The sequence below is a fragment of the Myiozetetes cayanensis genome, unplaced genomic scaffold, assembly GCF_022539395.1.
Source record: "Myiozetetes cayanensis isolate MyiCay16 unplaced genomic scaffold, myiCay2020 scf2-11, whole genome shotgun sequence".
NCBI lineage: Eukaryota > Metazoa > Chordata > Aves > Passeriformes > Tyrannidae > Myiozetetes > Myiozetetes cayanensis.
Window position 1 is genome coordinate 19,120,916 of NW_026087411.1, and position 23,462 is coordinate 19,144,377.

The following is a 23,462-nucleotide window of genomic DNA, read 5'->3' on the forward strand; positions in this document are numbered from 1 at the left end:
TAAAGGTATTCACTAAAACACAGAGAACCCTTTTGTGTTTTTTGGATTTAATCATGTTCTCATTCAAGCTAGTAAAAATGTTCCTCCTGTCTTTGATAGCAGACTGTGTCCTCTTGAGGGTTTCTCTGACCATCCCGTTTGCCAGCAAACATGGGTACACCCTGTCTTGCCTTCTCTGTTACCAGCCTGGAGTCCAAAGATGCACAGAACCACATGCTAGTAGACATGTGTTACTTGGAACTGGAACAGTCTGTCACCTTCTGAGATAGGAAATCTGCCCTGTAAACAGGAAAATGCTGGACATCCGAGATGGAACTCTTGAGTGTCATCTGGAGGAACTGACTGAGAAATTAGAACCGAGGTACCCAAGAAAGATGCTTAGACTTGTGTCTAGTAATGGTGTTTGCAGTAAGACATGATGATATGCCAGGGATGTGTGGGTTTTGTCACTTTGATTGCATGGAAAATAAACCAAAACAGGTTATAAGTGTACCTGTATACGGCTCTTTCTTATGTGCCAGAATTATCTGAAGTTGGTGCTGTGATGTAAGATGTGGTTGCATCTTCCTGGAACAAAACAGTTACATGTAGCTGTGGATAGGGAAAACTTTTTTTCTTTTATGGTAGAAAGTGCTTGTTGCAAGCCTGGGATCTTTGAATGTTTTGTAGCTGGAGATTGGCTTTTAATTGACACCTCCGTGCTGTCACATTCACTGACTCGTGTTTTGTAATGTGTTTGCTTATGGGCTAAGTCACAGCAAGCAGTATAGGAACTGCTGCAAATAACCTTATAGTTCCCCTCAGGAGAGAAAGGTGGCCTGTAGGGTAAGAGAACTGCTATTGTTTTTTGCAGCTCAGTGCTTAGCTGTGTACACTGATGGAGAAGTTCTTGAGCGACTTCCAAGAGTGGTTTCAGGTCTCCATTCTGGGATCTTTCCCAATGACAAATAAATTAGACTTCTATTTTAGTTTGTTTCATTTATGGTTTTTTATTTATTTATTTTTAGTTTATTCTATTTAGTTTATCTCATCCCATTCTCAAAGTTATGTTCCCACTAACAAGCTGTACAAAAATCCTTGAGAGGAATGGCAGTGCAGATCCCAGGTGACTGTGTTGCCATGGTTTTAAAAAATTTCTCAGCTCCTGTAGAAAATACCTTTGGTTTGTCTCCATAAAATCATATGGAAACTTCCAGTAAAATGCTGCCTCTATGCTTTGCTGCCTTGATTTTTATTCTTCACTAAGAAAATACTGAAGGACAAAGCCGATCTGACTCACCCGTGGTGCTGTGGCTGCTGGAGTGGGGTGAGGGAGGGTGTGGGAATTGGAGCTTACTCTGAATGGGAAGATTGGTTGAAGCCGATGTTGTTACACACAAGATCAGTCATGCATGATGTTTTGTTGTCTTTTTGAGGCAGCTTTGGAATGACTTCACATCTGAGTGTTAAGGTAGGTCTCCTAGAATGGATCTGGATGTGAAAAGGAGTTTATTTACAGTGCATAGCAGCCGAGGTTTGAGTGATTATTCATGGCAAAGATGAGAACTGTTCTGAATAGTAATGCTAAATTTTCATATAAACTGGAAGGTCCTCACCATCTAACCTCCTCCTGCTGCAAGCAAGAAGAGCTACTTCTTTGGGGAAGACTCACTTCAGCTGCAGCTGAGCAGGCTTGGATAGTGAGCAGAGATGTGAATCTGCTGCTTTTCTTTCATTTTTCTTTTGAGAGCTTTCCATAGGTTTTCCCTCCCATGTGAATCTCATACCTGCCTACAACCTTTAAAGCATGGGATGTGACTCTGAGGCAGAGGATTTGGCAGTTCCTCAGGCCTCCCTTGTCCAGTGCCTGTGTGTAGCATCCCTACTGAGCTGGATGCCGGATGCTGTCCTGGCGTGCAGAGACTGTCAGTGCTGTAGCTGTCAGTACTTCTCCTTGTGGTGGGGAGTCCCCCACATCCCAAACTGTGCCATCATCCTGACTAGAGACTGTTTCAGTCTCTGCCGTACCCTCTTCCTATCAAGGGAAGTTGTCTCCACTTGTGAACATACTGTGATATTTGTCAGTTTTCTGAAGCCTGCATGCGCATCTGCCAAACACCTTGTTTGTAACCTCCCCTTTGACTCAGGGCAGGAACAAGTAACAGCGAGAGGTGTTTGCAAGAGCTATGCCTGCCTTTGCTCTGGGGACGTGCGTGCTGTCAAAAGCTGAAAGCTTTAATTCCTCCCACTCTCAGGGCCAAGAGTAAGGAATTCCAAATTAAACAGATTAGCTCTGAGCTCCAGAATTCTCCCAGCTGTGCCTATGCCCCAGAGAGCAAGAAATGTAAATATAAGGTCACACTGCACTTTGAAGTTGGTGTATATTTTTGACTGTTACACCAGTTCCTTTTTCTAAAATGAGTAATGCAGTGGGAGGCTTAATCCATGTATATATTCCAAATACCAGTGAGAGCCAAGAAATTCCTGTTTCCTGTCAGTTGTGCCTTTTGCTTATGTTTATTTCAGAGTTATATGTTGGAGAAATTTTTTTGAGTGTGTCTAGGAGAGGCAGAGCAGAGTTAAATGAAAGTGCAGCCGTGTGTAGTATCAAAATAAAATTTGAGGCAAATAATCATAAATCAAGCAGTATTTTATGTAGAAGGTGTGCTTCAAGTTTTTTTTTTTTCAGAGTTAAGTAATAACCGAAATGGTGATCCAAAGAATATGGCTGTAAAATACAGAGATAAATCTGCCATATTATCCTTGGATATCACAAGAGCTTAGAAACGTTTAGGGTATTTTATATACCATATGTGCTTTATTGCTTAAACCGCAGAGAATTTGTACTTCCCTGCAAGACTACTACACTTTATGGCAAAATGCGTGAAGAATTGTCTACGTGTCTGTTCAAGAAACAGTAACAACTCATATGGTACCGTTATGGGAAAGCTTCAGCATAGCCTGCACAGTATGCAGAGTTTTGCATTAGATTTCTATACAGCCTGTATGCAACAGGTGACCTTGTTCCTGGCAATATAATTGACATGTAGTAGTGTATGGGGACCATAGTTTTTCTGGAAGGGTGGAAACAAAATGTCCAGGCGTTGTCCACAGAATAGCTCATGAGAAGAGCTCAGCTTGTTTTAAAGGGTTTATGTAATTGTTTTGTCACACTGAGTGTAGGTAAATCTGGGGGGTTTTTTGAGCTTGAAGCAATTAATTAGGCTGACATTTGCCCAAAAAACCTTCACTGTGCAAGTGGCACTCATAAGATATGTGCTCAGGTGTTATAAAGAGAGTTTGTTTAGAGGATGTATGGCTTAACAGTTTTGATGGCCTCTGGAGCTGGAGAGGCAAGAAGGAAAGTATGCACAAAATTATGCTTTCCTGTGTGCTTGGGAATGTGAGTACTGTCTATTAAACATTGCGTTTACTCAACTTTATGCTTTGCAGAAGGGAAGTGTTTCCCTGCTGTTCCCCCATGCTCCTCCAATATTTTTAAAGAGGATCTTTGTGTTTAAATCAGAAGGGACATGCTTGAGGGTTTTAACTGCTGCCAAATTTTAGGGAGGATCCAGGGAGTGAGGTGCACAGGGGGTTCAGTCATACACTATGCTGGTTCAGGTGCTGCTCCTTCCCTGCTGTGAAGGAGGTGATGCAAGGCTGCACCATCAGGGCAGTGGGGACATTGCTGATGACAACTGAGCATCCTCGGCTTGCTGAGGACTGAGGTGTATCTGGATTAAAAGCAGCAAAGTCAATACCTCGAATTGCATTGTGGAGTGAGTAGGAAGTTATTATTAGATTTCAGTGTAGGGAGAGGTAACAGTATTCCCCAGAAGGGCACAAAAGTTGAGTATTTTTGCTGCAGATTTGATCTGGGATTTCTGAAGCAACAAAAGACCCAGTAATAACTACAGCCTATGAAATCTTTCAATAATAGGGTAGAATTTCTTTTCCTTCCATCCTTGAGGTATTAAAATGAAGAAATTAAGCTACAACTACTTTTCATTAAATGCTGAGGGACTGCATTAATCTGATAAATGGGAATATCATTTTCAGCAGAAGAGGACGAATTGAGATGAGTCATAACTTTTGGGTTCACTGGCATTAATGCACTTAGGAGCAACTCTTTATTTCAGCCGGCTTTTTTTACTGGCAGTTTCAATATTATAAAAATGGTATTTCCTGTCACATATCTGAAGGAGATACGACACGTGCTTGTAATTTAAATGTTATGGGCCACATAACTTATATGGTAATGGACATTAATGGCATCTTGTATCATTTTCCTCTTACCCAAAGCATTTGGGTTACATTTATGTGGGTCCCATGGGAGACCTTTGCTATTTGGAGGCAAAACACATCCATCCTGAAGCCCAAATGTACTGCAATTTCAAGGAAGAACATCCCAATTCTAAAGGAGGAATTTGGAGCACCGTTTAGGACAAAATAGCATTCCCTTATTGTGTTGTGCTGATGTAAAAGCACCAGAGAACAAGTGATGTAGCATAAGACTGATTTTATATTTTTTTTAAATACTAGATGAAGGGTGCATTTCCTTTTATTAGCATGACACTATACAAACAGCTTGTACGAATCCATTTGGATTTTTTTCCTCCATTCCTAGTTGTCAGTTTTGAGGGATCAGTAGGGCAACAATAGGGGAACTTCTATCAGTTGCAACACTTACTTCTTGCCTCTGTGATTTTGCTATCATCAGTACCTTTTCCTTTTAAAAAAACTCACAGGTGTCTGGAACAGCAACAAAAGGTCAAAGCTTCAGCCTCAGACAGGTACACTTAAGAGTATTCTGACTGCAGAGGAGAGCTCCATCTGTGAAAGTGGAGCTTTCATTGACACTTATTGACTGAAGTTAAATATTTGGCAGGTGGATTTCAAACATCTTTTTGTTTTGTAACAGAAAAAAACCCACCAAACAATCTGTAACATCACATTTTAAAAAGTGAATAGTAACATTACGGAAAAAAATCCCAAACATCTGGAAATAATAAAAGACACTGAAAAGCTTCATTTCTAACAAGAAAGAGAAACAGGCTGCAAAATTTGTTCTTTATTGTAAACCACATGCCTGCTTCCTTACATTCCCATTTTATGATTTCTCTTTTACTGGTGCATCTCAGTGTTGTGTGATTTGCCCCCTAAGTGTGGCTGTGGTCACACCAAAGGGTTGTGCCTCGTCAGGCTGCTGAGCTCACCCTCATTTCCACTGAGCTTCTCACGGTACCCCAGGATCGTCCCTGGAGCCCCTCTGGAGGGAAAGGCTCCCTCTACCATCCACATCGTGTTTTTTTCTCTTGCTGGCAGTCACTTATCTCTTGTAAATTCCAGAGCAGTTTTTAATGGAAGCCTTTGAGGCTGTTTCCTTATTCTTTCTGTCTACCAGGCTGCCCCACGGTCCTGGCTGTTACAAAAAAACCCACTACCTGAGACAGCATTACATAAGCTGCTGTTAACAAATGAGACTTGTTAAGATGAAACAAGGGCTGAAAACTTTGAAATTTCCCAATCTAGAAATAATCAATATATACTACTGAAGGAGCCATGGTGGCAACCAGAGGGAGAGGAGGAGAAGGGTGTGGGAGACAAAAATGATGACCAAGTCCAAGAACAAATAGCTATAATTTTTCTTTCCATTGCTACACTTTATTTTGATGAAGTGATTGTGTGGGTGAGTGATACACTGGTACTTGTGTGTGTCTGAGCTATGATAGTAATTTGTAACTTGTTTGTTCCTTTTCTCTCTCTAAGTGGAGAGGAGAGTGCTTATAAAATAACTAGCATAGTGCAAATATTTTTCTGAACAAAAAGGTCAAGAGTTCAAAAACTAATGAAGGACCAGAGTCCTCCTCCATTGCAAGCCCTCAGCTGCTCAGATGCAGAGTGAATGGGCTGTGCCATGGTTTATGGTACTTTCTTAACGGCCATAAACTGACCAAGAAATAATGGAGAAACGGTGAAAATAATGACTCGTAGTGTAAGATTTCACTTGGCTGAACTGTGGCATGTCTGGAAATGAACTGTTCTCTAAATGTTACAGATAAAGAATGGCTTTTATGGTTATGTGATTGTGTGCTGTAGCGCTGTGCAATTAATAAGTGGCCTAACTGTGGCTGTCTGTGCATGAAGGGGAATAGCTTTAAGTCATCGTTAGCTGACCTTAATTAACGGAGTAATGTATGTGCAGGTGGTTTTTGTCTATATGAACTTTGCCTTCTTTGTGCTTTCAGGCAAATGTGAATGTGTTCTGACATAACAAGAATAACTTTTTATCAAATGAGCGACGTTTATATGTGCCCCGTGGTGCTTCATTGTACTCAATTCCTCCTCAGGCATTAGCAATTTATTGCTCACTCCCTCATCAGTCAGGAGCAGTGGGGAGGAAAAACTTTGGGGACAACATATTCTGCATAAGGATGCAGTGAACACATTTAAATTTCAGCGCAATTTAAAACCACAAAGGCAAGATTAATTATTTACTGGTTATAGTCCTGCACTGAGGACATCCAGCTGAGCCCTTTACCAAAGACACTTTGTTTGATGAAGTGTAGTTTATTAATTGGTTTAAAGACCTGTCCTTTTTCCAGGCCACCAGCCAATTCAGTGCTTAGCAGATATGTATGTTGTTACTTGGCCTTGACTTTTGTTTCACCAGTATTTTATCTGCAATGGGCGCTTGTAGTCTGCCCTTTAACGGGAAAGTATCCCTCATTCTTAGGGCTAATTTCTTGTTTATAAATTTAATGCCTTTCCACCCTTCTTTCTAACATGTCCAGTCTTTGAGAACATAAGTCAGGGTTGAAGGAACTGATGTAAAGAGAAGCCTGCCCAGGTCTGGAAGTCATATGGGACCAGTCTACCCATGCTGTTCCTGACAGGAGGCACCTCAGGTGTCAGCACGGAGTGGGTGATGAGTCCCAGGTCTGTTCTGGTGGCCACAGCATGCTCCGGCTGCCTCCCACCTGTGGATGCTCATGGAACTGCTCTGTTTGCCCATGTCCATCACAGAAGGAGAACACCTGCCTTGATTGCTCAGTGCATGTATTGTCTTGGTGGGCTGGTTGCCCTTGATAGCAATACTATGTGTACCCTTGCCATCAGCACTGAGTTGCTACAGCTTTTCATAAAAGAAAAAAAAAATCCCCTCTTACCTTCCTGATTTTCCTTTTGGAAACAGTTGCTCCATTCTTAGTAAAGTGCTGTTTTGTTTGATGAGGGGAAGGAGGGGAAGCCTCACCTGGAGCAGATGCCTAGTATGGAAAATCTCTCTCCATATTGCAAATTACATGTAAGCTGTATAGCATTATGCTGTATAGTATTAAGCTGAAAGTATTATGCAAGCAGTCCTATACCATTGTGGGGCTTTCTGCTCTCTGACTGAAAGGCTACGTACATCAGATGCTCTGAACAGCTCACAGAGCTTTGAACTCCCTTTGATCCCCAATGTGGGAGAGCAGTGGGGATTCCTGGGCAGCTTATCTGTTTCTAACACAGCTATGCCAGATTATACGTGTAAAACACAAAGTACGCTGGATTTGTGAACTGCTTGCAAATTTGAGCTTGGTGTGATTTGAATTTTATAAGGGCTAGGTTTGTTTTGTCTTTCAAGAGAATTTATCTCTGCTCATGTTTGTTGTTTCTTCATAGATGGTTTGCGGGTGATGTGTGTGCAAGTGCCTCAAGTTTCTCCTGCAAGATGTGTTCCACAAATCCAGCAAATTGGGTCACCTTCGATGATGAGCCGCTCTTTCAGTCACCTCAGAAATCAGTTGATAATCAGAGTAGTTGTAAAGCAAATGGCCTTAAACTCAATCTGTCTAGTGTGCATGAGTCTTCAAGTAGGTCACCTTCTACAGGCAGCACTCCACTCTCATCTCCTGTAGTTGATTTCTACCTAAGTCCTGGACCTCCCAGCAACTCTCCACTTACTACACCTACCAGAGACTACCCAGGAAACCCATGTATCCCAAAGTCTGGAATTCACATGCTTTATCCCATCCCTGAATGGCCTTCAAACGTTAACCTTCTTCCATCACCAGGGATTTGCTCATCCCTAGCCTCGCAGAAACCGAGCAGCCTTCCTTTGAACACCTCACCTAATGACCATCCAGTTAAGAATTCAGTCTCCAAATCAGCAGAAAAGAAAGCCCTAACTCACCAGGAAGCTGTGAGGAGTTAGCTCTGGGGCGCTTCCCATACATCCAGAGTGACTGTGCTTTTTCCAGTCCTTTTTGGAAGGAAGGGTGCTCGCTCAGTGTGTCACCAGGTAATGTTGGCATGCACAGGAAGGACAGAGTGCTCGACAGGAGCATCTGTCATCCTAAAGACAAAGAAACTTGTCATGATCAGAAAAGCCTTAACCAGGGCTCCTTCAGTTACATCTGTGAGAGGCTTGAACACCTGCAAGCTGATAGCTGTGACACCGTGGAAAACCCACCCATCTCCAGCACTCACGCGTGGCACAAGCTCTCCCCCACTATCCCACGCAGCCTCTTCAGGAGCCGGAAAGCAGATGGGTGGCCATTCATGCTGAGGATTCCTGAAAAGAAGAACATGATGTCGTCTCGGCAATGGGGCCCTATTTACCTGAGCGTCCTACCCGGAGGTGTATTGCAGATGTATTATGAAAAGGGCCTGGAGAAACCTTTCAAGGAATTCCAGCTGCAGCCACAGTGTAAACTATCTGAACCCAAACTAGAGAGCTACAATGTCTCGGGAAAAATCCATACCGTGAAGATCGAGTGTGTGTCATACACAGAGAAAAGGAGGTATCATCCCAAAGTAGAAGTGATCCATGAGCCAGAGGTTGAGCAGATGTTAAAACTGGGCACCACAGATTATAATGACTTCACCGATTTCCTCGTAACAGTCGAGGAAGAGCTTATGAAACTTCCTACTGTTTCTAGACAAAAGAGGAATTATGAAGAGCAAGAAATGACTCTGGAAATAGTGGATAACTTTTGGGGGAAAGTCACTAAGGCAGAAGGAAAACTTGTAGAAAGTGCCATCATCACGCACATTTACTGCCTCTCTTTTGTGAATGGAGGTGCTGATTGTTTTCTAACCCTGAATGACCTGGAGCTCCAAAAGAGGGATGAGCGTTACTTCGACAAGGAGGAGGAGAAGAAGAAGTGGATCGATATTCTCGATTACCATTTCCATAACTGTGTCAAAGCGCAGGAATTCGAGCAGTCGCGGATTATTAAGTTTACACCCCCCGATGCCTGTAGGTTGGAACTGATGCGTTTCAGGACACGGTATAATGGGCAAGACCTTCCCTTTTCCGTGAAGGCTGTGGTAGTGGTTCAGGGGGCATACATTGAACTTCAGGCTTTTATAAACATGTCTTCAACTGCACCGATCCCGACGTGTTTATCCTCTGTGAAATACTGTGAAAACGTTATGATACGCTTTCCTGTTCCCACACAGTGGATCAAAGCACTTTGGACCATGAACCTCCAAAAGCAGAAGTCCCTAAAAGCAAAAATGAATAGGAGAGCGTGCCTTGGCGCTTTACATGAGGTTGAATCTGATCCTGTAATACAAGTCTCAGTTGGAACAGCAAAGTACGAGAGTGCCTACAGGGCTGTGGTGTGGAAGATTGACAGGCTTCCAGATAAAAATTCAAGTAAATAATTTGCACTATAAAGTTATGGGATTGGGTGTGTGTCTTCACTGTTTTTGTGCTTGTGCACCCCCATTAGCTACCTGTTTTGGTTTTTTACCTGTGCACTGCTATTGGTAGAAGCTGGAGTAATCTTTTAGGAAAAAGAGAATATAGCCTTATTTTTTTTAAAGGATATTTTCCTAATTTATTTCATGGGGGCAGATGTATTATTGTCAGTCATTTTAAGTGAGCAGCATCATGGAAGTGGATCTCATTCTGAGTAAACATCAAATCTGCAGTAAGACAGAGGGAAGGGTTTGTTCTTCCTGTATACCAGCTGGGCAGTGGGTGGGATGGGAAGAAAAAGTCTTTTGGTAAAATGATTCATCCACCTGATATCACACAGTTAATAGAAAAGGTAGTATCATCACTGCTGGGTCTTGGCTTTCCAGCATCATTTAAGAAATGGTAAGTATGATGCATAACTAGAAGGTTCTGTGGTCAAATTTCCCATAGGGAGGTGACTGTGTTTTTGCAAAGGCTGATATCTAGTGCCTCTTTCATCAGTTTGTGCATTGAGATTGTACATTCATGGTAATAGCTGCACTGATGAAAAATGCCCCCCACTTTATTCCCATTTCTTTCTGGTAGTGGTACCTCACTGAAAACTTGCAGCAATAAAACCAGCTATGTTTATGGTTGCACACATGGAAGTAGTTAATTTACCAGAAAAATTTGACTTTTTGGAGAAGAAAAGTATAAATCCTTGGTTTTAATACTTGGTTTTAAAATTCCAGTTTTCAATCATGTTACCAGTACTTTTTTAAAGGCATAGTACTTTTCTAAAGGCATAAAAATTCTTGAGGAATACGATATCCTCCTTCAAGTTCTGTAGAGTGAAGACATTTGATCCTTTGCTTGAATATGCATTATATGTACTTTGGGCTTTGGGAATTTGTCTAAGACAAGGGTACCTGTTAAAGCATTTTGCCTAAAATATCTGTATAATCTGTACTTTTAAAAAGGGGGTGTGTGTTACTAACAAATGGATTGTCCTAGTCTTGTATTATCCTAACTACCTCTTTAAAATGTCAAGAAAAGATTTCATCTTCTTAAGTCTTGGTTTCAGGTGTGCTAGCAATAACCTGACATATTAACTCTCAGATTCTGACAGCTAGATGCATGTGCAGGTGAGAGTTAACATTCAAAAGTATTTAAAAAAAAAAGACTAAAGGCAAAAAAATTACCAAGGATTTCCCCCTCATTTTTAACTAATTTTAAGTTATGGCTAATCTTACCTGTTGTTTAGGTAACTATGACTTTATTTTATTTTTTTACAATTTGATATTTAAGACTGATGGAAAAAAGGGGGGAAGGAGCAAATGAAAGGGAATATTATCCTGAGCCTATATATGAACTAAATTGCTTGTGGGTTAGAACAGCATTTGTAATCATCCTACATCAAGAGATGGTGTTTACTAACAATGCTGCATGGAAATGCTGGTTCTCTTTGCGTGTGAACTGGGACTTGCTCAGGTGATGAGGTCTCTCAAGGCCTGAGGGACTGTGCCTTTCACTTCCCTGTGAGGCACTCTGTGGGAGGAACAGCTCAAACCCCGCTGCGGTCACAATCAGAAATGATGCTGTGTTAATGCCATCTCTGTTCTTCCCTTTCTTTTGCTTTGGAGGAGGCTGTGGTTGTCTTGGACCTGTGGCTAATGCCGTATATAGTTCTCCCTGAACTGGCTGAGCCCTCCCTTTCACATGCTGGGTTTCTGCTGCTCTGCTCGGAGAGGATGGTGGTGGCTGCCAAGGCAGTGGAAGAGAGGAGGAGACGCAGCATCAGCAGATGTGCTACTGACAGGGAGGGCAGAAGATTTAATGAAGAGATGTTGGAGAATTAGTAGGCAGAAAAAGATTCTTCAGGTCTTCCAAATCTGTAGATATGGGTGTCCTGTGCTCTAGGTTTTAAGGGTTTGCAACTTGAAACGCTGCTGTGATCCAAGTGTTTTCCCAAGGTTTATGGGACTAACTGTTTGGGAAGCTTTTAGTATTCTTTGCTATTTAATCTCAGTTTGGTTCTGCAAAACAAAGTCAAAATTTAGGCAATTTTAAAGAAGATTATAAGTCTTCCAAAGTTTTTATTCCCTGAAGTTCTTGCACCCTAAGATTTGGTGTGCACAATTAACTTTAGATATTTGAAAGTAAAAATTGGTTTTTTTGTGGCAGTCTACACTGTATGTTATTTTCTACCAGTAGCTTAAACTTTTGACATTTGAATAAGTCCTCTGGCTGAGACCTGCAAAATCATTTGTATCCTTGAAATGTTCATGTGTTTGAAAAAACATTTTGGTAGTAATACTGCCTGGTCAAATTTTAAACCTCTTTATCAAGTGCTCTGTACACAGTTAAGGGTTTAAAAATAGAGTTGTCCCAAGGCGTGCCAAAAATCTGGAAACAGTCAGACTAATGGAAATATGTAAACTTTCATAATATGTTTATTCCAGCAGGGAAAATATGCTGAGGCTTTTGCTGTCAAAAAGCCTTTGCCCAAGGCTTTAAAAAAAAAAAAAAAAAAGGAAGAAATAGTTTTAGCCTATAGTTTTATTGTGACTTTGATAATAGACATTGAAACATGTTATTATCCACTGGATTCTACTAAAGCACTTCCTTGGAAAAGTGGTCAAGTGAAGTCAATATGAGCTGTGAGATACTCCAGACTTTTAAAAGCTGCCTATGCTTATTCAGACATATATATGTAGAGTTCATAGAGTTTGGAGCCAGAAGGTTAGCATTATTTAAAAATAAATAAAAAAAAAAAGTAAAAAAGCCACAGACTTTGAAGGGCTGATCCAATGAAATTTCTGAAAATTGATTCTATATTTCTGAAGTCAGGGCATTTATGAGGAAATACAGAACATGTTATGATTTTAGCACAGTACTGGGGCCAGTCTTTGCAGTGGAGAAGGTGTGTGTACCTGTCTCACCCAGGGAGCTGGGGAGAGACACTGAAATGCTCTGTTTTAATCACTCACCGTGTAAATTTGAGTCCTGTGGTGTTTCTTGCTAGGACACCTCCTTGGGCTGTTGTGTAAAGCTCTTCAGATGATTATTTCTTCTTTTATTCTGCATCCTGGAGCCACAGTGAGGAAGCAGTGATTAAACAACACAGCAAATTGGAGCCAGGGGAAGTTGTGGCTGCTGGCAGCCCTTTACTGCCTTTACCATCTGAGCACGGACTCTGGAGCGTGGGAGGTGATGTGGTTCCCAGCAACTTTCAGCTGCTGCTTTTCTTATTTTCTAAATTGCCTAGGTGGAAACTCCAAGCCATGACTTTGTCAGGTGGGCTCAATCCCTGTCCATCCTCCTTCTGGCACCAGCAGCATTGCAAACTGCTTCTTGGTGGTGGTACCATTCCCACTCCCCTATTTCCTATGCATTTCTCCCAGCAGGTTGGGTAAATGCACCCATTTAGACATAGCTGCAGGAGTTACTAACTTCTAACAATCCTATTATAAATCTGTGTCTTAGTAATTATTGAGGTTTTCATGTTCAAAATAAGACTTTTAGAACTGGACCAATTTTGGCAAAAATAGAATTTCCCCCTTAACTAAAACAACTAGTACATTTTTTGTCTTAAGTTGCTTGGCTTCAGGAACCTTTCTCAGATCAAGGTTACTTGAATGCTGCTTATTCAGGTGAATAAAGTCTAAGCAGTGTGAATAGATTCAAAGTTAGATTCTTAATTGCATTTGAAATGCCATATGAATGTTAAATGAAATTTTGAATCTAGTTTCATAGTTTTATTGATCTTTGTTTGTTTGTTTGTTTTGGCTCTCTTGTTGGTATTCTTCAGAGAAAGAGGGCAAGAACTTGGAATGTTTTTTAGGATACGAGAGCCAGATTTGAAGAATCGGGACAGACTAAAGTCTCTCAATTCACAGAAGTCTTACCAAGTTGCATAGACACCTAAACTGCAGGATTCCTGTCTCCTAAATCAGCTCAGTTATCTCCCCAAATTGTCTGGTTGCCTTTCAGGAGTGATTCAATTTCATCGTGCCATGTGCTCATTTCTCCACAATGCCTGTTGGGCCACATTTTGGATAGCTGGGCTTTCATCTGGGTGTGTCCTCCCATGGTGTACAGATTACACTGTGCCTACTCCAGTCCACTTGTGTTTCCACAGAACTACCTTCTCTCTCCTTCTGGCCTTTACAGCATTGCAGTTTGTTTTGCAAAAGGATCCTGCACATGCAGCCTTTCTTTTGTTCCTCTAACTCCAGTGTAATACAAGGCCTGGGAAGCAGTAGTTTCACGGAGCAGAAATGACAAGGACTGGCCAGTTATAGGTGGAAACTAAGGAGATGTTTGGTCAGCCAATGCTGGTTGGTTGCTTTGTCATCTGACAGCTGATGGGAAGAAGCACAGCTCAGCAGTGCTAGGAGTTCAGCAGAACTTCTCCACAAGTGAAGTGGTGAGTATCTCCTTCTGACATTGACATTGGTACAAGGAACAGATGGGCTGGGGGGAACCCTGTATTTTAGGAGCATGCAAAAATGTCCCATGGAGGCTACTCCAGAGGACCCAAGGCAGTAGCCTTACCGAGATCCCAAAACTATTGTCTCTACCTTTGCAGGTTACCACCTAAGGAAAAGGAAGCATCCCAGAACTCACTGCGTCCCAACACCAAGACCACCTCATGGGTGTGGGTCAGCTGGAATATAATTTCTTTAATGGCTATATGGTACTGAATCACAACTAACATCAGCAGACCAAGAGGAATGCTCTAGGCTGTGGACTGTGGACCATTTATACCTGGACTCAAGTGGGCATCTATCATCCAACATTTGCCATCAGATCTGCCTAGGAAAGTTCCAAGCAGTGGTTATTTCTGGATTCCATTTCTCAGAAGACAAAACAGTTTTCCAGACAACTCCCATTGCTGTTTGTTTCTTCAAAGGCCTCCCCTCCCCACAGCTGGAAGATGCTGAATTTGATCTCCAAAAGCCCTTAGATCTGTGCCGATTTCCTTCTAACACAAATGGACTCCAAACCCTTTCTCCTCAGATCCTTGACTAACCATAGCTCCAGAGGCAGAAAGTGCAACTTCCCTAGCCAAGACAGGACATACCATCTTGGTGCTGCAACCCCTGCTATCAGGATGCTTCAGCTGCGTCTGACGCTGTGCAGTCTGCACAGCCCAACCCAGCAAACAGCACAAAGACCAGGTCAGCAAAGTATGTAGGCAAGCTGCATCCTGGCATCACCACAGGAGAATGGAGCAGGTCCAGGGAGCCAAAAGGAGTACAGCCCAGGGGTGCTGTGGCATCACATGTGGGATGACATCTTGCAGTTTGGCTCTGAAGCGGGGGGTGCTCCTTATGGCCTCCTTCACTGCTGATGCTGCTGTCACGACAGCTGTTGCTGGGATGATGGAGGATTCAAGGATGGAGAGGCACACCTCAACAGGGGCTCATTCCACCATGTCCAGGATGTCTGGAAGATGGACTGTGGACCAAGAGAGTGTTAGTGCAGGAGAAATGGGCTTGGACACAGCAACAGATGAGCAGCAGCAGATCACAGACAAGGCTCACATCACGGAGGTACAGAGATCTGCCTGTCCCTGGGTACATGAGCGATCAAACACCACCTCCTCACGCTTGTTCAGTGCTGCAGCTTCATTCTCAGGGGATTGGTGGGTGTCTGTAACCCTTATTTCTGACTTTGTTCCCTCCTCTATTTCCGTAATAAAATCCATAATGTTATAGTTTTACTGGTCTCTGTGTTTTGTGTTATTGTCCTGAGACTTTAGCCATATGCTGCATGCCCCTGGCATGGTACTCCTTGCAAACAGGGTGCCTTTGTGCTTCAGTGCCCTGAGGGACCCTGTGCTGTGGTGTGCTCAGAGGTGTGAGCAATGTCTCACACATGCTGAGAGCCCTAATTTAGCTCAAATTGCAGTCTGTCCCTTTTACTCCACTCCCACACCAGCCTCAGTGTCTAGTTGTGTGTGACTGAGCCCAGTTCATGCACAAGAGCACTAAACAGCAGCTTCTTATGTGAAAGTGAAGTGATAGTGCTGTTCCTTTTGATCACGGGCCATGGTTTGCGTGATGGTTGTAATTTTTAAGTGTGGGTGGGTTGTAAAGCACTGTGCCTTGGTGGGTGACATGAGTGGGTTGTAAGGTCTGCAAGGAGGGGTGAAGTTCTTCCATCTGATCTCTCCAGCCTGTCCTGCTTGGTTTGGTTTCCCTCCCTCTGTGCTGGCATTGGCCATTGCTGGGTTCCTGCTTGCTCACCTTAAAGGTGCTATTGTATTGGACATATTCAGGGGAGCTTTGTTCCCAAAACTTGGGATCTACACATTTTTTGTTGCAGTGATCCCTACCAGTCCCTTTTGTGGATCTGCCCTTGCGTTATGTGTGTGAGTTGTGTGACATCTTCCCACAATTTCTGTAACCACTTCCTTTATGAGCATGTGTTAGAGCTGTGCTTTGGTAGAAAGAAGCCTCTGGTCCTACGTGGGGAGTGGTTGCTGGCTCTCCATTGTGATACACGTTTCTCCAAAGGCACCTGGGAGACTTCATAGCCAGAGTTTGACACTACCATGATGCAGGATCCGAGCTGGTACATACAGCACTATTTTCTGAAATCCATGTGAAGAATCAGCATTTAGGATAAGGATGGAATGCGATGTACTGCTGGAAGCAAGTCTGCGGGGAATACTTGTAAATCAGCCTCATACAGAGTCCAGCTGGTGAAGGACTGTGCTTGTCCAGTGACATGTCTCTTCTCTGAAGTGGTGGCTGGAAATGCTGCTGTGTTCCTCTGTGTGTGTCTTTGGGACATTGAACACTTGCAGTCAGCAAACAGCTTTGTAAGCTACTGTTGATTTTTGCTGTTATTAAACATGCTAAAAAGAAGGGTGGAGAAAAAGAGTCAGAGGCCTCCCCCTCTGAAATTTAGGGGCTGATAAATCCAAAGGACATTGCCTATTTCTTCTTCCCTTTCCCTCACCTTTTCTTCCAGGCAGTCAAATTTTAATTCTACTGTTGTGTGTAAGAGCAAAGGAGAGGGAGGGGAATTGTTAATTATGCTAATTATGTACTTAGTAAAAAAAAGTGAATTGTTTTAGTATGATTAAGAATAAAAAGCATGAATATCATGCTCTTCAAACCTTGATTTTTGGGAGCCTTTTGATTTATGCCAGACCTGGAATGAAATCTGGAGGATGGTTTACTGAATTAGGCTTTGCTCCAGTGCAGTCAGAGGTATGTGTGACAGAACTCTGCCTATCAAACTGCTCAAATGTAAATTATTCCTCAATTCTTGGGCAGGCTGTGAGGCAGGTTCCAGGAACACCTGCAGCACAGACCAGAGGATGGCCCAAGGCTTCTAGGAACAATGGAGATGTAGCTTTTTTATTTATTTTTTGCCTTACAAAATGCTGTGAGCCTGTGGATGTGGGATGTTACCATCCCATGGGATGGATAGAGATCAGTGCGGTTAACTCCATCTTCAAGTATTTCCTTCATTCTGATACAAAGTTGATTCCTATCACCAGAGCAAGCCAGTGCATAAAGAATGGAACATTTTTGCCTGAACTTTGAGATGCCACTCAGTGTTATGGATGAAATATACACTACCAGGCTTGCCTTTGACAAAATACAGCCAATACTTCCTCTGCTTTTTTTTTTTTCTTTTTTTTTTTTCCTGCCTGCAGCCAAAGTGTAGTTAGTTGTCTATGCTGATGGTTAAAATCCTGGAGAGAAGGAGAAGCACAGAATTACGACGTTTTGCCCTAAAGAATTTGGAGAGGCCTCTTTTTATGTTACATTGTAGTGCTTTCATGCACACAGCGAGCCTGCTGACCCCAGTTGCTTTGGAAAGCAGGCTTTCACCTCAGTGTTCCTGTGTGCCAAAAGTGCTTTCCCAAATCATTACCGCATGCAAGAAATGCTAAAGCAAGTGATCCCTAGGTTCTAAGATTGAATTACACTGCTCCAGAATATGCTGCATATGGCCTTCATGACTCTGCTTTATAACATGGCAGTTATTTTAGCAATACTTTTTTTTCTCTGAAGACAAGATGTTATGTTCTCTTCCTGTAACAAACCAAGCTAGAAAGGGAGTCCAGGTAGCCCTTAACCTGGCAGCTGGGATATATCTTGTTTGAGCAGCACTCTGAGCTCTGCCTTTATCTTCCTGCTGTGGACATACTGTAATAAATGATGTTACACAAGATAGCTGTAGTACTTGAAATAAACACTCCAGTAAAATTCCTACAGCGGAGATCTCATGAAAGGGGGCTTGTTGCACACAGGGCAGCATCTCTGCCTTAGCTGCACTGGTTTCTTCCAGTTTTTATTTTTCTATTAACATTTGAAGTGCATTTTTAAGGGAAAAGTTTGACTCTTTCAAACAGTGTGAGTTTAGCAATCAAGCCCCAAGTTTGTAACATTCTTCTCTCAGTCAGAAGCTAGAAGGATCTGATAAATCTTGCATAAATTAATTTGTAAAACTGCGATGCTTGTGAAAAGTGTGCTGAAGCAGAAAAAAATTGAGTAAAGGGGCACCTTATGTCCAAGTAGCAAAATATTATAGATAGAATAATTTTGTATTGCAACTGCTCTGTATTTATTAAAAAATAGAGCTGGGCTCTCTTGCTAGGAGATGAACCTTATATTGTAAACAAAGAAAAAATAATTCACTGATGATGTGATGTTTTTCTTTTTGTTTTCCAAGGTTCAGATCATCCACACAGCCTGTCTTATAAATTGGAACTTGGATCAGACCAGGAAATACCATCTGACTGGTATCCATTTGCTACTGTCCAGTTTGTTGTTCATGATACCTGTGCCTCAGGAACAGAAGTCAAGTCCCTGGGCATAGAGAGTGATCTGCAGCCCCAGAAACACGTGGTTCAGAAAGCTTTTTACAATTGCCAGGTATTTTCAGGGCTATGCTTTCCGTATTTTCCTCCTCTTCTTCCCTACTCCCCCATGCAGTATTTGAAAAGCAAATGTGCTTTGTATTCTAAACATATCTTGCATGTACTTTTGATGATTTTAAACAAAAGAATAATTAAATAATAATTCCTTGTCTGATCAAAGATGATGCTGAAAAACAGAACATTGAATGCAGCCTTGTTTTTCCTCAGTTGAGCTATTTTTGGGAGTAGTGGTTTTGAAATCTGTTGGGTCGGGAAATGTTTTGGTTCTGTGTCAAATCTTTTTTTCATGTCATTGCTACAGTTCACACTTTCAGTGTCCAATTGTTTGCTAATTCCACCTGGTTCTTCTTGTTTTCTAACTACAGGTTGAAATTGAAAAAAAGTGGATTAGGCTTGATGGAGAAGACCCAGACAAGGCTGGCAACTGCCTAATGCAGTGAAAGAGAGGAGGCATCGTCAGATGATATTAGTAGGAATCAATTCACATAGGAAATTCTATTGTTAGAAGAAGCGCAATGACCTAGTTTAGGATGAACATGGTCATTGAATTTTTTTTAGTGCTGATGGGTTTGATTCTGCAAATCAGTACTCAGTTGACTGGCCTGCATTCATGTAAGCTTCCTATCATGGGAATACCGGTATGAGTAAGCTCTCCTTATAAAGAGCTGCAGGATGTGAGCACTTAATTGACTGATTGTAATATATTCTTTTCCTGTTGTGTATCTATGACTTGGGAATGATCTCATACTCCATATTGAAACCTAATGGCACTACTCAAAGAGTTCATGTCACTTGGACATGTAATATTTGGTAATAAAAACTTCCAGACTGTTAATGTGCAGACCAGCATCTGTGTAAGGTCCAAGAGGACCAATTATATTTTTTAGTGCTGTTTGAAAACTCAAGTCCCTCATGTTTCTGCTCCCCTTGATGTATGTGAACAGAAGAAGTCAAGACACTATTCTTGACAAGAGCCTTAATTAACGAGTTGGAAACTAGGTGATTTCATTGGTAAAATGGGAAAAATTCCTCTGTAATAATGCTCTTCATTTTTCTGTGGCTGTGGCTATTTCCTCCCCAGCACTTTATAGGTTCACTCAAAGTAACCTCATGGGCAAAAAAACCCATATGGCACATGCGATGGAAATTTCTGTGCCAGCATTAGACAATTCTTTTTCACTACTGTAGCAAGTGAGGTAAGGGGTGGATCCTCAGCAAGTGTAAATCAGTCCAGGCCCATTTAATTTGATGAAGCTTTGAGAATATACAACAGAGGAGGTTTTCCTCCTCAACCTGAGGAAAAGGCTGATGGCTGCTGTTTGCTCTGGCTCTCCTTGAGTATGCAAACTGCAGATGTTGGTTTGGAAATTGAAGAAGCTGTGGCTTTGAGTAACTTTTGAGTAACTTTTAAGACAGTCTTTTCATACACGGGAAGGGAGTTGTTTTCTGGCTCTAAGATGCTACTGGCTCTACAGGCATTTTCCATGGGGAAATAATGCAGGAATGGACTGTCACAAGAGACGTGAAGCTCTGATGCTTCATCAGGCAGCCTGAGCTACTAATCAAATGTCAGTGTGTTAAATGTGTTTTCAACAAACAATTGTCATTTAGGGAAAGGCTCTAATACTTCCCCTCAGCCATTATCCCCTTGGTCATTTTCTGCTGGCTGTAATTCCAGGTCTGAAAAAAATCTTATAACTTGAAAAAATGCTCCTGATACTTTTTTTTTTTGGCTGGAGATTTCCTAAAACTATCCTTACTTCAAACTGAAATTAGTGGGGAACAAAAGTATAGTAATGCACTGCCTCACTTTATATTTTGTACAGCTTGTAACTGTTTATATGAACACTGTGTAAAAATACAGATAAATGTTATTCCCCAAAAGTAGAAATATGTGGGATATGCACTGAGAAAATTACCAGTCTGAGGAAACAGAAGACCATAATATGAACCTAGTTCATCACAATAAACTTTTTCCCCATTCGGAAGCTGAGAATGAAATGGGTAATAGATTCTACAGTAAGTCCTGAGGGCAGGTTTTTTATGGGTATTGCATTGCCAAAGCTCCAAATAGACTATTATGGTATTTGAGCTTCTCTATATATCCCTTTTTATTAGCAGATTATATTGTTATAAATCTAAGCAAGCATTGGAGTATAGTAGTGATCCAAATATGTCTCAGCTCTTGCATCCTCCATCCGTGTTTTGAATTGAGAAACCATTAGCACCTTCAAGTCATGTTTATTGTGTTTTATTAATATTTAATTTTGGTTTATATACTGCTCAGCTGAACTAAGGGGCAAGGTGTTTGTGCTTGGCACCATGGCAAGTTCTGCAGTTTGCTGAAGTCTGTGGTTATACTAGAGCTACAATATCTATTAACCTCTTTGCTCCGTGAGGCAGAGGAAGCAAAATATGTGTTGCGAATACCTGCACAAACCTTTGTCTGAGGCTGACTTGTTTTGACTTGCATTAATACATCTAATTCAGAAAACCTATTAGCAGTGGTTACTCTCCAAAGCCTGTCTTGCACACCTGGCCCCTATTTTTCTTTTTCTTAAGGAGGAGGAACTCTTTCACCCTAGTACCTCCATTAACAGCACTCATCTCCTGGGCATTCAGTACCCAGTGGTGTTACAGAAGCAGTGGCTGCTTTTCTTCTCTCAGGTGTCTGCTGTGTCTCAGGATTCTTTAAGAAGCTTCTCTAGTGTTGACCCTTCAAGACATGAGCTGTTGTTTTGAGTGAGTGGTCTAAATGATGAACGACCATCTTAAAAGTCATCATTCCTCCTAGTGAATCTGTATTATATCTGATATGGTGCAAATGGTCATTCAGACTTACTGAACTCATTAACAAAAAAAGGTCAAGCTACAGCTTTATGTATGTTGCAAACTCTTGGATTTCCATCTGAGGCTTGCAAGACTTGATATTAATGTTAATTGGAATTGGATCAGAAACACAGGGAATTAATTCCACAGAAATATTGCCACACTGAGAGAAAGTTACACTAATACATGGCTTTCTGTTTAAACCTGATAATTAGTGCAGCCTAAGGTTGAGTAATTGCCCTGTTCAGTCTCAAACTGATCCTTATATGCCTTTGTGTCAGAATATTTAAAAATAGGCTGCAATTTAATGAAAGAAAATTTGGGTTGTCTGACTTCCCCCCCCCCAAATTCTAACTTCCTATTCTACTGCAACATGCCTAAGCAGAAACACCCTGACTTCACCTTTTTTCTGCATTGTCTGGTGACCTTGAGTATAACCTACTAAGCAAATATTCTCCATGTTTAAGACTCATTTGCTAACATTTTCTATGAACACGATGGCAGCCGACAGAGAGTAAACATACCGGCTCTGATTCTTTAGAAATCTGGGCTATAAGTAGTCGAATTGTAATTTGGGGGGGCTGTAGGGGGGAAATGGAGAGGAAGAACAGTTATAATAAGCTGTTGTGATGCTCAGTGTCCAGCTAGCAGAAGGACTGGATCTTTAAATAACGCATGAGGTACATTGGCACCATGTGAGGAACCAGGTTTCACACGTATCTGATCTCTGCTTCCTGCGGCGAGCGCCTGCAGTCACTGAAACTCTTCCAACTGTTTGGGTCACTTAAGATGCTGACATTTTGCTAACATTTACTACAAGGCAGTGTTTAGATACTATCTGTGTTTCCTTCACAGAGGACCAGCAGGGTTTGGGATATTTTGTATTTAAAACATAAATCAATGAGAACAGCTCTTTTTATAGTGTGTTTGCCTTACTTACGGTGTTGTATTAGCTGAAACCCACAAACCTTATCTTCGCATTCATCTTTCTCAAACTAATTGTATTACTGAAGGTAAATGGTACTTGATGTAATTTTGGATTCAAACACCCATTGAAGTCAATGGAAGTCTTTTAACTGACAAAATGGGATCTGCATCAAAGTCTCTAAGGAAAGGCAAAAAAAAAAAGTAGAAAGAAATAGTGGTAATGGGCTGCAGAAGATTTTTGATGTTAGTAAGCAATCTGCAATGCGTGCTTTTTCCAACCAGAAAAGAGCACAAAAGAAAAGAGGTGTTACCCCGTGTCAGAGCTGAAGCTTTGCAGTGATTGGAAACAATGGTCCAGTTGCCCCCGTATACAGCTCCTGAGAAATGAAGATGATGATGCACTCCATTGAACTTGGTGCCAAGCCACTGTCATCCTTATGCTCCTTGTTTGTTTGTTTGTTTGTTTTTCCAGATTCTGTATTAGTTGTCCAAAAGTACTTTACATCTGAAAACATATTTTCATGTGTTACTTTTGGTTGTGTTTATTTTACCTGACAGGCTTCTTGGCTGCAGTATTGGTGTCCATACTTCTGTTTTGCATTTATTTGTCTTTTTGTTAACTAAACACACTAACTAATTGCTGCAGTTAGTAGTTCTTAGCAATACTTAAAATAACTCCGAAGCAGTGCCGTTACTCTTAATGGAAACTATAATTTTATTTAGGTCTTTTTGTCAGTATAAGTACAAACAGATCATGCTGATAATCTTGTAATAACATTTTGTAGATTGCATATTGATTAAAAAAATAAAGTTGTATTTCAAACTAACAGTTTCTTGTCCCCTCACTAGAAATTTATCAAGCCAGTTTTAGATTTACTATAATTAACTGGTCGATCTCAGTCATCAAGTATTGCAGTTTATTAGAAAGAACTGTTCTCTGTGGGTGGGGAACATCACTCCTCATACTAGATAAAGCTAGTTGCAGGAAGCTCAATGATGCACTATATTCCATTGACCATGGAATGGGTTGGGTTGGAAGGGACCTTGAAGATCAGTCAGTTCCAGGCCCCCTGCCATGGGCAGGGACACCTTCCACTAGATCAGGTTGCTCAAAGCCTCATCCAGCCTGACCTTGGACACTTACAG

The 23,462-nt window shown here is 41.5% G+C and overlaps 1 protein-coding gene across 1 annotated transcript; it reads left to right on the forward strand.

Annotated features, from left to right (window-relative positions):
- Window positions 1-274: 274 nt before the first annotated feature.
- STON1 (stonin 1) lies at window positions 275-23,179 on the forward strand. Its single transcript, XM_050316695.1, is given in 5 exon segments — window positions 275-361; window positions 7,648-8,167; window positions 8,170-9,628; window positions 18,353-18,555; window positions 18,926-23,179. Coding segments are annotated over 5 exon segments (2,325 nt in total). The 5' UTR covers window positions 275-293; the 3' UTR covers window positions 19,001-23,179.
- Window positions 23,180-23,462: the final 283 nt, after the last annotated feature.